The sequence below is a fragment of the Capricornis sumatraensis genome, chromosome 3 (assembly GCF_032405125.1).
Source record: "Capricornis sumatraensis isolate serow.1 chromosome 3, serow.2, whole genome shotgun sequence".
NCBI lineage: Eukaryota > Metazoa > Chordata > Mammalia > Artiodactyla > Bovidae > Capricornis > Capricornis sumatraensis.
Window position 1 is genome coordinate 7,451,538 of NC_091071.1, and position 12,495 is coordinate 7,464,032.

At 54.7% G+C, this 12,495-nt stretch overlaps 1 protein-coding gene across 6 annotated transcripts in view; it reads left to right on the forward strand.

Moving 5' to 3' along the window:
- Positions 1–12,495, forward strand: part of CUX1 (cut like homeobox 1) — a 349,582-nt gene that overhangs the window by 271,767 nt on the left and 65,320 nt on the right. For 5 of the 6 annotated variants that reach the window (XM_068968697.1, XM_068968698.1, XM_068968701.1 and 2 more), the window contains 3 exons: positions 1,233–1,291; positions 4,345–4,393; positions 5,112–5,208. In XM_068968697.1, the coding sequence (XP_068824798.1) occupies positions 1,233–1,291; positions 4,345–4,393; positions 5,112–5,208 (205 nt within the window). Of the gene's footprint in view, positions 1–1,232; positions 1,292–4,344; positions 4,394–5,111; positions 5,209–6,226; positions 6,899–8,013; positions 8,080–9,375; positions 9,478–10,884; positions 11,718–12,495 lie in introns of all 6 variants that reach the window. The other variant, XM_068968696.1, reaches the window with a different exon arrangement.

Consider the following 12,495-nt stretch of genomic DNA (forward strand, 5'->3'; position numbering starts at 1 on the left):
CAGGCTTGAAAAGACGCTAAATGGCCAGGACCCTCTGCTGGCTGAGTCTTTGTGTTTCATGTCAAGCTGTCCTATTTGCCACAGAAAGCTCCTTTGGTTGGGAGAGAGGGGGATGAAGTTGCGGGTAAAGAACAAACTGGGCCAAACGCACCTTCGTAGAAGGAAGCACCCTCTGCTCACCACTGTATGCCAAAGGCTCTTCCTGGCGAGAAGGCCCTTTGGATGAAATCAGCTACGTGGGCTCACAGAGTTGAGTGGAGCACATCAGAGCATCCTCATACCCACGAACTTTATGGTCACGCCCCTGGGCCTTGCCAAAGAGCCCCTGACCCAGTGGACCATCTCTCCTCCTAAAACCCTGGAGTCTGGGGGAAGCCATCCAGAAATGCAAACACATTTCCCCTGATACCTGATACCAACCCCAGTGAAAGGAGCTGTGACTCTTTATCAGTAGGGTCCCACCAGAGGTGTTGACAACTAATCGTTATCATCAGCTGACCTCGCCTAGTTTGTGAAAAGCCACACGCTGCTTTTAAAATGCCAGGACAGCATTTCTTCACCCAGTTTGCCATGTTGTGAGATTTCATACAAAGCAGATTTTTCCTTGTTCTGTTTTGCATTTTTTTTAACTTTTCCATCTATTTTCATTGAGTTTTGTTACAACCTCATGGTTGCCGTGTGTGTGTGTGTGTGTGTGTGTGTGTGTGTGTGTATGCACCCACTCAATTCCAGCCCCACGAGGGAAGGATAGGCACAGCTCCACTGTTGTCACCTTCCACTGTGCATATCTAGGCTCCCTCAGGATGCCAGACGCTTCACAGGTGACGCAGTCAGCAAAGGGCCTTAGCCTTGGGCCTGCTGTGACCGGCTACCATAGACCAGGTGGTGTGAACAGCAGACACTTCTCACAGTTCTGAGGCTGGAAGTCCAAGGTCAAGGCAGTGGCATGTTTGGTGTCTGGGGGGCTCCCTGCCCTGTTCACAGACAGCATCTTCCCACTGTGATCTCACATGGCGGAAATGGTGAGGATGCTCTCTGGGGTCTCTTTTAAGGCCCTGATTCCACCACCCTCCTCCACGACCTCATCACCTCCCCAAGGTCCCACCTTCCTAACACCATCATCACACTGGAGGTTAGCGTCTCAGCTTTTGAATTTGGTGGGAGGGACACCACATTCAGCCCATCAGCCTGTTTCAGACACTACCACTAATAAAATCCCTCTCTGTTTTCAGCAACTGGAAGAAAAACTCAAGGGACAGGCTGACTACGAAGAGGTGAAGAAAGAGCTAAAGTAAGTGTGGAGATGCCAGCTCGGCCCTGCACAAGCCAGTGCTCATTGGGGATGTTTGCTAAGGAAGGCCTGTGTCAGAGAGGGAACAGCCCCAGGTCCTTGGCTGACCCCCCAGCACTGGGCCGAATCCTGGGCTGCCCAACATCACAGGTGTCTGTACTCAGACCTGTGCCTGAATTCTCAGGCTCTTTCTAAAACTCTGTGCATAGAAACTGTCAGCATGCATGGAATCAATATGCCTTTATGGGAAATATAAAATACGAGCTTATTTTTAGCTGCAAGTTCCCAAAACAGAAGGAGAACAGAGCAAGGTAGCCTTTTCCAGCTGAGGGTGCACACCTCCCGGGCCACACCTCCACCCGAGACGCAGCGGCTGAAAGCGTGTCCTCCTTCAGTGCTGATGCCCACACTCTCATGCCTAGAAGTTCCCTCTCCAGGCCCCACCGCCTAGCCTGAGCCTCCCGCCATCTCAGACTCCACTCCCCGAGCTGCCCTGGGCCCACCCGGAGCCCTCACCTAAGAGTCTCACCTGGCCTCTCCCTCCCCCACCCCCATGGCCAGGTTACCAAACACTGCAGAGGAGTGCCTGCAGGCCCGCGTCCTCTCCCCTGCTGTTGGCCAGCTCTGCTTCCCTGGGGGCCCTGCCACACACTCGGGGCACCCTTCTGCCCCCAGCTGTGCCCTGACCACCCCCGCCCCCAGCAGACCCCCTGGTTCCGTGTCTGATGGAGGCAGCTCCTGCCTTTGCCTCAAGGTGACTCCCTCTGGTTTTGGCTTCTCCCCACTGCCCCCACCACTCCACCCCACCCCTCTGCCCCCCTATCCCCATCACTCCAGACTGACCCCGCCATGCTGGTCCCTTCCTTCCTTCGCCTTCCAGCTCATCCATCAGCCCTTTTCTCTCTTGCTGATAGTTTTAATTTCTCGTTTTAAAAATGAGCCAACACCTACTCACCGTGCTGTTCTTTGGATTCTTAATTTTGTTCCCTTGAGTTTGCTGGGGGGAAAAACGCACTGGAAGGCCTCTTTGACCTTCTCGACCCCATGTCAGTAGCCTCCCTGGCGGGGTGACCCCAGCAGGGCGGGGCTCCCCTCACTTCTCTCCCCAAACATCCTCACCCTCAAGTTGCAGACAGCCTTTGAGCACTTCCTTGAACGGCCCCTCGGCTCTCTGCACGTCCAGCTCCTCAAGCTCTGTCCCCTCCCCCACCCCATTTCTAGCTTTGGGAGGATATTTTTCACTTCTGTGCCCACCTCCCCATCCCTGTCCCTCCTCAAAAGAAATCATGTGTGCCCTCTCCTTGTGTGCGCCCTCTCCCAGTATGGAATCAGAAAAGCTGACATGGAGACCTTCTCTAGGCCCCCATCCTTCCCAGCCTGAGGCCCGTCCCACACGCCTTCTCCTCCGAGCTCACCTCCGTTTCCAGGAGCCAAGGCTTCTAGGCCTCTCCCTTCTGCTCTCTCCCGGCTCTACCTGCCCAGCCGCTCGCTGGTTCTCAGCCCCTCCAAGAACAGAGCCCCCCCACACTCCTGCCGGCCCTCATGTTACCTCTGCACATGCAGCACTCACCCCCGACAACGCAGGCATCTCTGAGAGCCCCATTCAGGTGACTTTTCTGTTAAAATACGTCCCTGGCTTCCCACTTCCTGGTGACGCAAGCACCCTCTAGACATTCACTGGTGTCCCTTTCTGTCCCATCTCTCCACCATCTCCCCGAGATTCCCCCACCATCACCCCCCACCCCAGAGTCTAGAAAGCACCTTGCTCCTTTATAGCCCTTCTCAAACCCTCACAACTCTTGAGACAGATGCGTCTCCTGCCTGGGTTTTCTCCTGCTCGTGCTGTTAGAAGCACCTGCAGGGCTCCTGAGGCCGAGGAGTGGCTCTGACTCTGCACAGGCCAGGCACATAAGAGGCTGTCGGTAAATTTGTTGAATAAATGAAGAGACACAGTTTTTAGCATAAACTCAGACGCACTTAGTCTTTTCTTACATGATCCTAAAGAAGCTCACAGACAAGAATATAGTTGCAAACAACGTGACAGCCACTAAGAAAAGACAAGCTTGTCCAGACTGCTCGCCTCTCTCCTCGCAGCTGATGCAACACAGCCCAGGGTTCTTATTATTCTCGGTAGCTCATCGTAAAACAAAATTATGAGCTCCTCCTTGTTCCTGTTGTGTTAGTTTACATGACAGGAGCCACTATGAAGACACAACCGCAGGGAAACCGAGGGCAGTCGGCTCCTTATTGAACCTCTTGGGAGCCGTAGCAGAGAGGGGGTCCCCGGGGCCCTGGGCACTTTTCCACACAGTGCTCCCCGGATGGCACTGCCACAGAGCTTAAAGAAGGGCCGAGGCTAGAGTCAGGGCTGGGAGAGCACAGGTGGCCCAGTGCCTGGGATGAAACCTGCCCTCTTTCTTGACCGTGAGGGGAGCACCCTGGCTCCTTGGGGCCATGTGGACCCAGAGAAAGAATTTTCACGTGTGCCTCACTCTGCAAATACCAGTCCTGGGTGCCCCAACTCACTCAGCTCTCAGGCTTGTTGGAACAGGCCATGACCACAGTGGCTTCTGTGACAAGGAAGACAAAGGAGAAATGAGCCCAGTCGCCCACGCCTTTGTGGTGGCTCCTTCCCCATCCTGGGTACCAGGACAGTCCCCTGCTGCCTGTGAGCCATCTGGTCATGGGACCTCACTCTTGGCCAAACGCTGGGGGCACAGGTTTATCTTCCTGACTTGTTAGAGCTTTTTCAGCCCCTCTCAGCTTTACAAATACATTCCACTTACAGCCATGTTATGTCTGTGTTCAACTTAACTTTAAAATTATACTCCGAACAGACCTGGTGTGATTCCATATGGAATGATTTACATGCTGGGCAAGAAACTTTCGCTGGCCAACTGCTAGTTGAATAGTTATTCCAGAGCCGCTATCGGATGATAAGACTGCCAGCGAAGTTGTTAAAGTTGTCAGTTCCTCAGTTCCTGGAGCGAACCCCCCCAGCCCTGCCCACCGCAGGTCCGAGCAGGGGTAACGCTCCGTCTTGCTCTCCACAGCATCCTGAAGTCCATGGAGTTTGCGCCGGCCGAGGGAGCTGGGACGCAGGTACACCGTCTCCCTTTGCTTTTTGCGTGTGCGAGCATCACGTCGCTGTTTCACCATCGAGGTTGTTTCTCCTCGGGAACATTTCACCAAGTTAAACCAAATTATCTTTAAGTTAAAAGGGGCAAAAAGAGAAAAATCAATGTTTTTCAAACTGGTTAACTGAGTTCACCTGAACTTGCAATTTAACACGGGCAGGTACTAAGAAAGTGGGTACAAACACTCTCAGCTTGTGTTACAGATCAGCCCCAAATGGACTGACTCAGGGATTTTTATTACCTACTGCCTCACGCGGATGAGGAATGAGATGGCAGTGGCACACGGCGACCCAGTGGCCAATTAAAATCTTAAGTCACCACCTGACACCCCATTCCTGAGGCCCAGAAGGCAGCCAGCTCTCGGCGGCTGGCACCAAAAACAGGTCACCTTGCAGGTCTTCCTTTAGACCTCCCTTACTAAAGGAAGCAGAGGTCTAGACGCTTAGATCTGGGGACAGAAGAGAAAATAATTAGCTGTCTGCAAGCTGTGTGAGCCTAGAAAGAGAAAACTTCTTCAACCGAAATGGGTTATTTCAGAAAGGAACTTGCGTGTCCTCCACATGCATGGAGCATCCTTGGGAGGCTGGAGGCGGGTCAGATCAGAGCAGGGGCTATGGGGTCTGTCAGCCCACGGAGCCAGGTAGCAGCTGGCCCCGCGGTGAGCACAGCTCTGCCCTGTCTAGGACGCATCCAGGCCCCTGGAGGTGCTGCTGCTGGAGAAGAACCGCTCACTGCAGTCCGAGAACGCCGCACTGCGCATCTCCAACAGCGACCTGAGTGGTAGGTTGATAAGTTCTTGCGGCCGCTCGGCCCCCACCCGGGGGTCGAGGAAGAGGAAGGCGAACCGTGAGTCTGGGCTGATGCATGGCGGGCGTCATTGGGCGATGGGCGATGGGCAATGAGAGCCTTGACTAACGAGTGTCCGTCTTCCTCCTCGTCCTCTTCACCCCTCCCTCCGTCCCCACCTGGCAGAGACGGTCCAGGCGTGGCCGCAGGGCGTCTGCGGAGGGTAGGCAGGGCCGTGCTGCGAGGGGCGCCCCCCGCCGGCGCGCGCGCGTTCTGTGGCTTTTCTGGTCTCTTCCGAGTTGTGCGGCCTCTCCTGTGGTGTTTCCTGGGCTACTTCCAGGGCCGGGCCCTGCCCTTCCCGGCTCAGTGGAGCTTTTCTTCCTTCGTCAGGTTGTCCTTGGGAACGCCTCCCCCGTCCTTAGCCTTTCTTTGCTCATCCCAAAGTGGTGGCGTCACTGACGGCTTCAGGTTTTGGCAGCTGGTAAAGCGTTTAAGAGTGTCTCGGGCTCCGATGATATTACATTCTTAAAAATGTGCGTGCCTTCGATCGAGTGGACTCGGTGCGGTACATTCGCCTCAGAGCAAGTGGTGTGAGAATCCGTTGGTCCCAAAATGTCAGTGTTTGCTGCTCCTCAGGTGGGGCCCTTTCTGGTAATAGCTCGAATGCTGGCGGCCCGCTGAGAGGCCCTCGACCTGCCGACTCTTTACTGTGTGTGGTACCGGCTCCTTGTCACGTTAGGAGTTTGAATCTCTGTCAAGGGGAAACTCTCCAGGCTGCAACATACAAGAAAGGTGCAAACATGAAATGCATGTTGCTTGTTCCGGGGGGCCTCGTTTGGCTAATTTACAAATTCAATCGAAAAACAAACCAACACACCTCATTGGCCCTTGTTTAAAAAAAAAAAAATGCACTTTTTTTTTTTCCCTTTGTGGGGCAAACTTTGCATCTTGGTCTTGGTTTTTTTTCCCTTTGGAATCCCCCATAATGCATTATGTTTGCCCTTCCTTGTAGGGTCAGCCAGGAGAAAAGGGAAAGACCAGCCTGAGAGTCGGCGTCCTGGACCTTTGCCGGCTTCCCCTCCTTCTCAGTTGCCCCGCAACACGGGGGAGCAGGCTTCCAATACTAATGGTACACACCAGTTCTCACCAGCGGGGTTAACGCAAGACTTTTTCAGCTCATCCCTGGCAAGCCCCAGCCTGCCCCTGGCTTCTACGGGAAAATTTGCACTAAACTCTCTCCTCCAACGACAGCTAATGCAGTCCTTCTACTCCAAGGCCATGCAGGAAGCAGGAAGCACAAGCATGATTTTTTCAACAGGTCCATACAGCACAAACTCCATATCTTCCCAAAGTCCATTACAACAAAGCCCAGATGTAAATGGCATGGCCCCATCTCCCAGCCAGTCAGAAAGTGCTGGGAGCGTCTCCGAGGGCGAGGAGATAGACACTGCAGAAATCGCCCGGCAGGTGAAAGAGCAGCTGATCAAGCACAATATCGGACAGCGCATTTTTGGACACTACGTCTTGGGACTGTCTCAGGGGTCTGTGAGCGAGATCCTGGCCCGGCCCAAGCCGTGGAACAAACTGACAGTGCGCGGCAAGGAGCCGTTTCACAAGATGAAGCAGTTCCTCTCAGACGAGCAGAACATCCTGGCTCTTCGCAGCATCCAAGGCAGACAAAGAGGTGAGCGACTCGGGGTCGGCACCCACATGTGAGCCTGGCACAGAGCTGTGTGTGTGCACGTGTGCGTGTGTGATGATACATGTGTGCCTCACATCAGGTACAGCTCACAGTCCTGCCACTTCCAGAGCTCAGGGCCCATGGGCACGAGCCCTTAGACTCAGAGGGTCCAGCCTCTGAAACTCACTCCGTACCTCAAATGAGGTGGACTCGCTGTTCCAGCACCACATACTGGGTCGGAGAGAATTAACGCACAACGTCCTGATGCGTTTTGTGTACAGCAGTCCTTTCGGCCTTGGGTGCTGGCCTCGGGTGAGGAGGGGCCTGTGGGTGCCACCCAGCCTAGAGCAGCAGCAGTGGCCAGGGCGGGCCTCACGTGGCGCTGGGTCCCCACGGAGGGTGAGCCGACCGCATGGGCCCCCTTCCTCCTCCCTGCACACAGGCCGGTGGCCTGTGATCAGTGCACTCCCCATGTGTTAAGTCCCATTAGTGACCTGTTCAGCATCATGAGCAAACATACCTGCCTCGAGTAAAATACATTAAAGTATTAAAACACCCTTTGTACCCCGACCCTCCATAAAAAGATAAAAAGCCTGTCCCATCTCTAATTGCAGGAACTCCTTCCCTCTTTAACAAACGATAGGAGATCCTTCTGCCAAGTCAGCGCTGATAGAGAAAGGGAACTTATCAGACAGAAATACAGGCTCAGAGAAGGGAGACATTTCGAATAGTGTCCGTTTGCACGGAGGACATTGAGCCTTTTACAGCGATGTTAACTGGAATCGACTGTCTTTGGATGATTAATGTGAGCTTTGTTCCGGGTCTGGTGGGCGATTCGCTGGGCGGCAGAGCTCCCTCCATCTGACCCCCATGGCACTGGTGCCGCAGGCCGCCCCCCAGTTCTGTCCGATCCCCTCTGGCAGCAGAGCCATGGCCTCTGCAAGCCGGTCAGCCAGGGAAGGGCCTCTCAGAAGTTTCTAGTGACTCCCAAGCAGCACAGGAACCCCTGAGCCCTCTCTGTAGCAACAGGTGGCTCAGATTTCATGTCACGCAGCCCATATCGTCAGCACCACCATCCCCCTGATTGTTTTGTTCTTACCACACTTGTTTTTCAACAGAGAATCCAGGCCAGAGCCTGAACAGACTCTTTCAGGAAGTACCGAAACGAAGAAATGGGTCTGAAGGTATGTCGCAGGCAGGTGTTTTTCTTTGCAGTTAGTAACCTAGGAAGCAGCATGCCCTTAGCTGTGTATTTGGGTTCAAACTGTACAGTGTGATTCTGGCCTGGAACCTGATGGAAAAACAGAGCTAGTAAGTATAAAACAAAGCACGGGTTCAAGTACACATGGCCCCTCCCTCCCCCCACCGTGGCCCCACACTCTACCCAGTCCAGGAGGGGGCAGCACCCCTAAAAGTCAGCCCCAAACTGGAAATCACGCCTCCTCCTTCACATTCAAACTACAACTCTCCCAGTGTTGTCAGAAGCAGGTGAAAGAATAACCCTTTGTTGCTCTGAAAAAAATCAGGTGACTGAGTCAGATGAGATACTGCTGCTTCCTTGTCCCTTCCCCAAGCTCGGAAATCCATCGAGGGTGCAACCAATCAGACAGGTTGTGGCCGGCTCTCTCGCCCATGGGTCCCAGCGAGCCAGCCCCCACCGCCCTCCTCGCAGCCGCAGCTTTAATGGGGTTCTGTGCCGGTGGTTGGCTTGTCTTCAAATGGTTTGACGTGGCAGTTCATACTTAGTAAGGAATCGACCAGTTAAAACCTATGGACGGCTTCCAGGAAGCACCGAGGCCGGCCCCCAGGCCATGGTAGCTGCAGCGCATGTGGTCACGTGGCTGCTCACCGTGTGACCAGAAGACGGGGTTCTTGTCCTATAGACATGTCCTCAGGCTCCTCTCCTTGTTCATGTGATGAGACCCGAAAATTTTACCTTAAGCCTCTTCCCTTTGTACATCCAAACGATGGCGGGAGAATCAGCCCCAACCCCTTGCCCCTTCTGCCCATTTTTTCTCTCTGGCCTCAAGGACATGTACAGGGAGGGCCTTGAACATATCCCAAGCCAAAGCAACTGCTGGAGTTGCTTTTAAATGACTCAAAAAAAAAAGCCTTGCCCTTTAATCCTTCATTTATATATATTTATATACACACACACACACACTGAATTAAATGATTTGCTCTCCCTGCTCCCAGCCCATGGGTGATACCCAGCTTGGATAGTGTCAGAGCTGGTCCCACAGGCCAAACACTGTTTGACACCAGGTGGAGTCAGCAGGAAGCCCTTCCTGCCCAGGGTCGCCGTACCTGCTGTGAAGTCACCTGCACAGCAGGTACAGGTAAGCAGGAGGCCAGCCTGCCTCCTTGTCGTCGCCGGCCTCAACTCACCGGCAGCTATTTTTCAGAATGCTATCTTTGTGCAGCACTACATTTTGTTCCAGGTGTGGGTTTGTTGTCATCAGTGTGGCTTCTCCCCGCAGGTAACATCACCACCCGGATCCGAGCCTCCGAGACTGGGTCTGACGAAGCCATCAAGTCCATCCTGGAACAAGCCAAGAGGGAGCTGCAAGTCCAGAAAACCGGTATGGAATCCAGGACTTCCACCACTGCCTTCCCTGCTTACGTCGTGAGCGTTCTGTTCAGCAGTAATTAACTAAGTTTAAAAAGAAATAGAATGTGTGTTTTCAAGCCTTTAGTACAGCGGGGAGCAGGTCTGTGTGACATGTGTTTTGCTTACCATTCTAGGTCATTCCTTAGCCCTAGCCTAGAATATCCATGACTTAAATGAGCAAGTAATCTGTATCAGATTCCCTTTCTTAAATACAACACAGGAATCTGTTATTTGGTATACACTTGACCACACACTAGTGAAAAACAAACTCTTAACAACTGCTTTACAGAACAAATGTTAGCAGGAAGGAGCAGGAAGTGTTAAAGGACAGGTGTCCCCACCTCTGTAGTCAGTCAGCCCCGGGAATCGGCCCTCAGAGCTCCCTGTGAGCCGCCTTGTCCAAGAGGAGGGAACACCAACATTTCAGCTTTTTCTCTCGGTGAGCAGTGATTGAGAGGCGCACCAGGCTGTGGATTCAGCTCAGAGCTTCCGCTAGAGGGGAAACCGAGCAGCCAAGTTCTCCTCCTGAGGTTCAGCACAGACACACACCTGCCCTGTGCCCCTGAAGCCCCTGCTTTGCCTAGTCCTTCCAGCAGGGACCATGGTGTGAGGCCCCACCAGGCCTGGCAGCAGGCAGCGTGACATCAAGCGCCCACCACCCCTGGCCACGCTCCTGGGTTCCTGAGCTAGGGCCAGCCCACTGGCCCCCCTACCCCGGCCCTCCGCTTCCCCTTCCCCTTGGTGGCCACCCCAGAGTCACCCACCCAGAAGGGAATCTGAGCTGACAGAACCAGTGGAATTTTGGAATACAGCACACAAGAATGTTAAGTTTAAAGTCATCCAGGGGAGTTCCGTGGCAGTCCAAAAAGTGGGACTTTGCCTTCCAATGCAAGGGGTACCGGATCAATCCCTGGTCAGGGAACTAAGATCGCATACATCTCATGGCCAAAATACCAAAACATAAAGCAGAAATAATACTGTAACAAATTAAAAAAAGACGCACAATAATAGCCCACATCAAAAAATAATAATAATAAATCAAATAAATACAGTCATCTGGGAAAGAGGCCAGGATGGTGTGTCTCAGAGCGTTTGCACACGTTACACCCTCCACCCCCCCCATCCCCACCCCCATCACACTCCTGATGGTAACTCCGTTCAGTCGGTGGGGCCATGGAGCAGCAGCTTGAGCCCTTCATCGCTAAACGGTTGCATGAACGGTTCACACTTCACGAGGCAGGAAATGCTGAGATCACAGCGCAGTGAGGTTGTCCCGAGTAACCTGCAATCCATGGCGGGTTAACTGAGAAGGACGTGGGTGGGAAAGCCCTTCCCCGCTGGGAGGTGCCGCTGTCTCATCTGCACGTTTGCTCCGCAGCAGAGCCGGCCCAGCCTTCCTCGGCATCCAGCGGCGGGAGCGCGGACGACGCCATCCGCTCCATCCTGCAGCAGGCCCGCCGGGAGATGGAGGCCCAGCAGGCCGCCCTCGAGCCCGCCTTAAAGCCCGCGCCGCCGTCCCAGACAGACATCGCCCTCCTGACCCCCAAGCTGATACCCGCCTCTCCCATGTCGTCTGTGTCCAGTTACTCCCCTTTAGCCGTCTCCCTGAAGAAGCCCCCCTCGGCTCCCGACGCCAGCGCACCTGCCCTGCCCAACCCGCCGGCCCTGAAGAAGGAGTCCCAGGATGCGCCCGGGCCGGACCTCCCGGGGGCGGGCGACCCCGCCGCACAGGGGGTCCTGAGACACGTGAAGAGTGAGCTGGGCCGCGGCAGCGTGTGGAAGGATCACTGGTGGAGCGCCGTCCAGCCAGATAGGAAGAGCAGCGCTCCGCCGGAAGACCCCAAGGCCGAAGACGCCAGCAGCAGCAAAGAAAAAGGCAGCGGTGGGCAGGCGCGGGCGGAGCGCAGCCAGCTCCAGGGCCCCTCCTCCTCCGAGTACTGGAAGGACTGGCCCAGCGCAGAGTCGCCCTACTCCCAAAGCTCAGAGCTGAGCCTGACCGGAGCCAGCCGCAGTGAGACGCCCCAGAACAGCCCTCTGCCCTCCTCGCCCATCGTGCCCCTGTCGAAGCCCACCAAGCCCTCAGTCCCACCACTGACCCCCGAGCAGTATGAGATCTACATGTACCAAGAGGTGGATACCATCGAACTCACCCGGCAGGTGAAGGAGAAGCTGGCCAAGAACGGCATCTGTCAGAGGATCTTCGGGGAGAAGGTACGAGGTGGGGGTTCCATTCAGCGGCCTGGGTCTTCCCATTTCCTTTCACTGATAAGGACCGGGGAGCAGGAGGGATCTGTCTGGAGAATGTGGCCATCACCCACTTAATTAACCAAAGAGAACTGTGGCTCGTCTACTCCCAAACTTGCAAGGAGACTGGCCAGTGAACGCTCCATTTGCTGCAGCCTCACTGGAGGCCAGGTTCCCGGCAAGGCCCTCTCACCCTCTGTGGCCCTTTAGACCTCTCATCATATATGAGGGGGTGGCAAAGTCACCATTTGGCAGATGAGGAAACCGAGGCTCGGGGAAGTTGACCACATGCCCCAAGCTAGCAGATGACTAAGTCAAGCCCTGTCCCTGTGGCCGAGCGGAGCCCAGAGGCACCACCTCTGTAGGCTGTTTTGGCCAAAAAGGATCTGATCAGAGAGAGAGATGACCAGCCCACAGAGAGCCAAAAGGCACTTGGTAGAGACAGCAGTCAGAAGATGCTAGGGTGTTGTCCAGCCAGAGGGGCAAAGCAGCTTGCCCAGGGGTGCACAGCTAGGGGTGGCATGGGCAGAGCTGGGCAGGGCCCAGGCTGTGCCCAGGGCCGGCCCTGAAGCCCCTCGCTTTCTCATCGTCCTTCTTGGAGCTTCCTGGTCACTAAGATTCTGGATAATGGGGATTTACCAGGCCCGCAAAATGTAAGATAAACATAGTACTCCAGGATAGTCTTAGATTAAACAACGACTGGCTAAGCAGAATGAGAAGCGCTCCAGTCCCATAAAAGACAGTC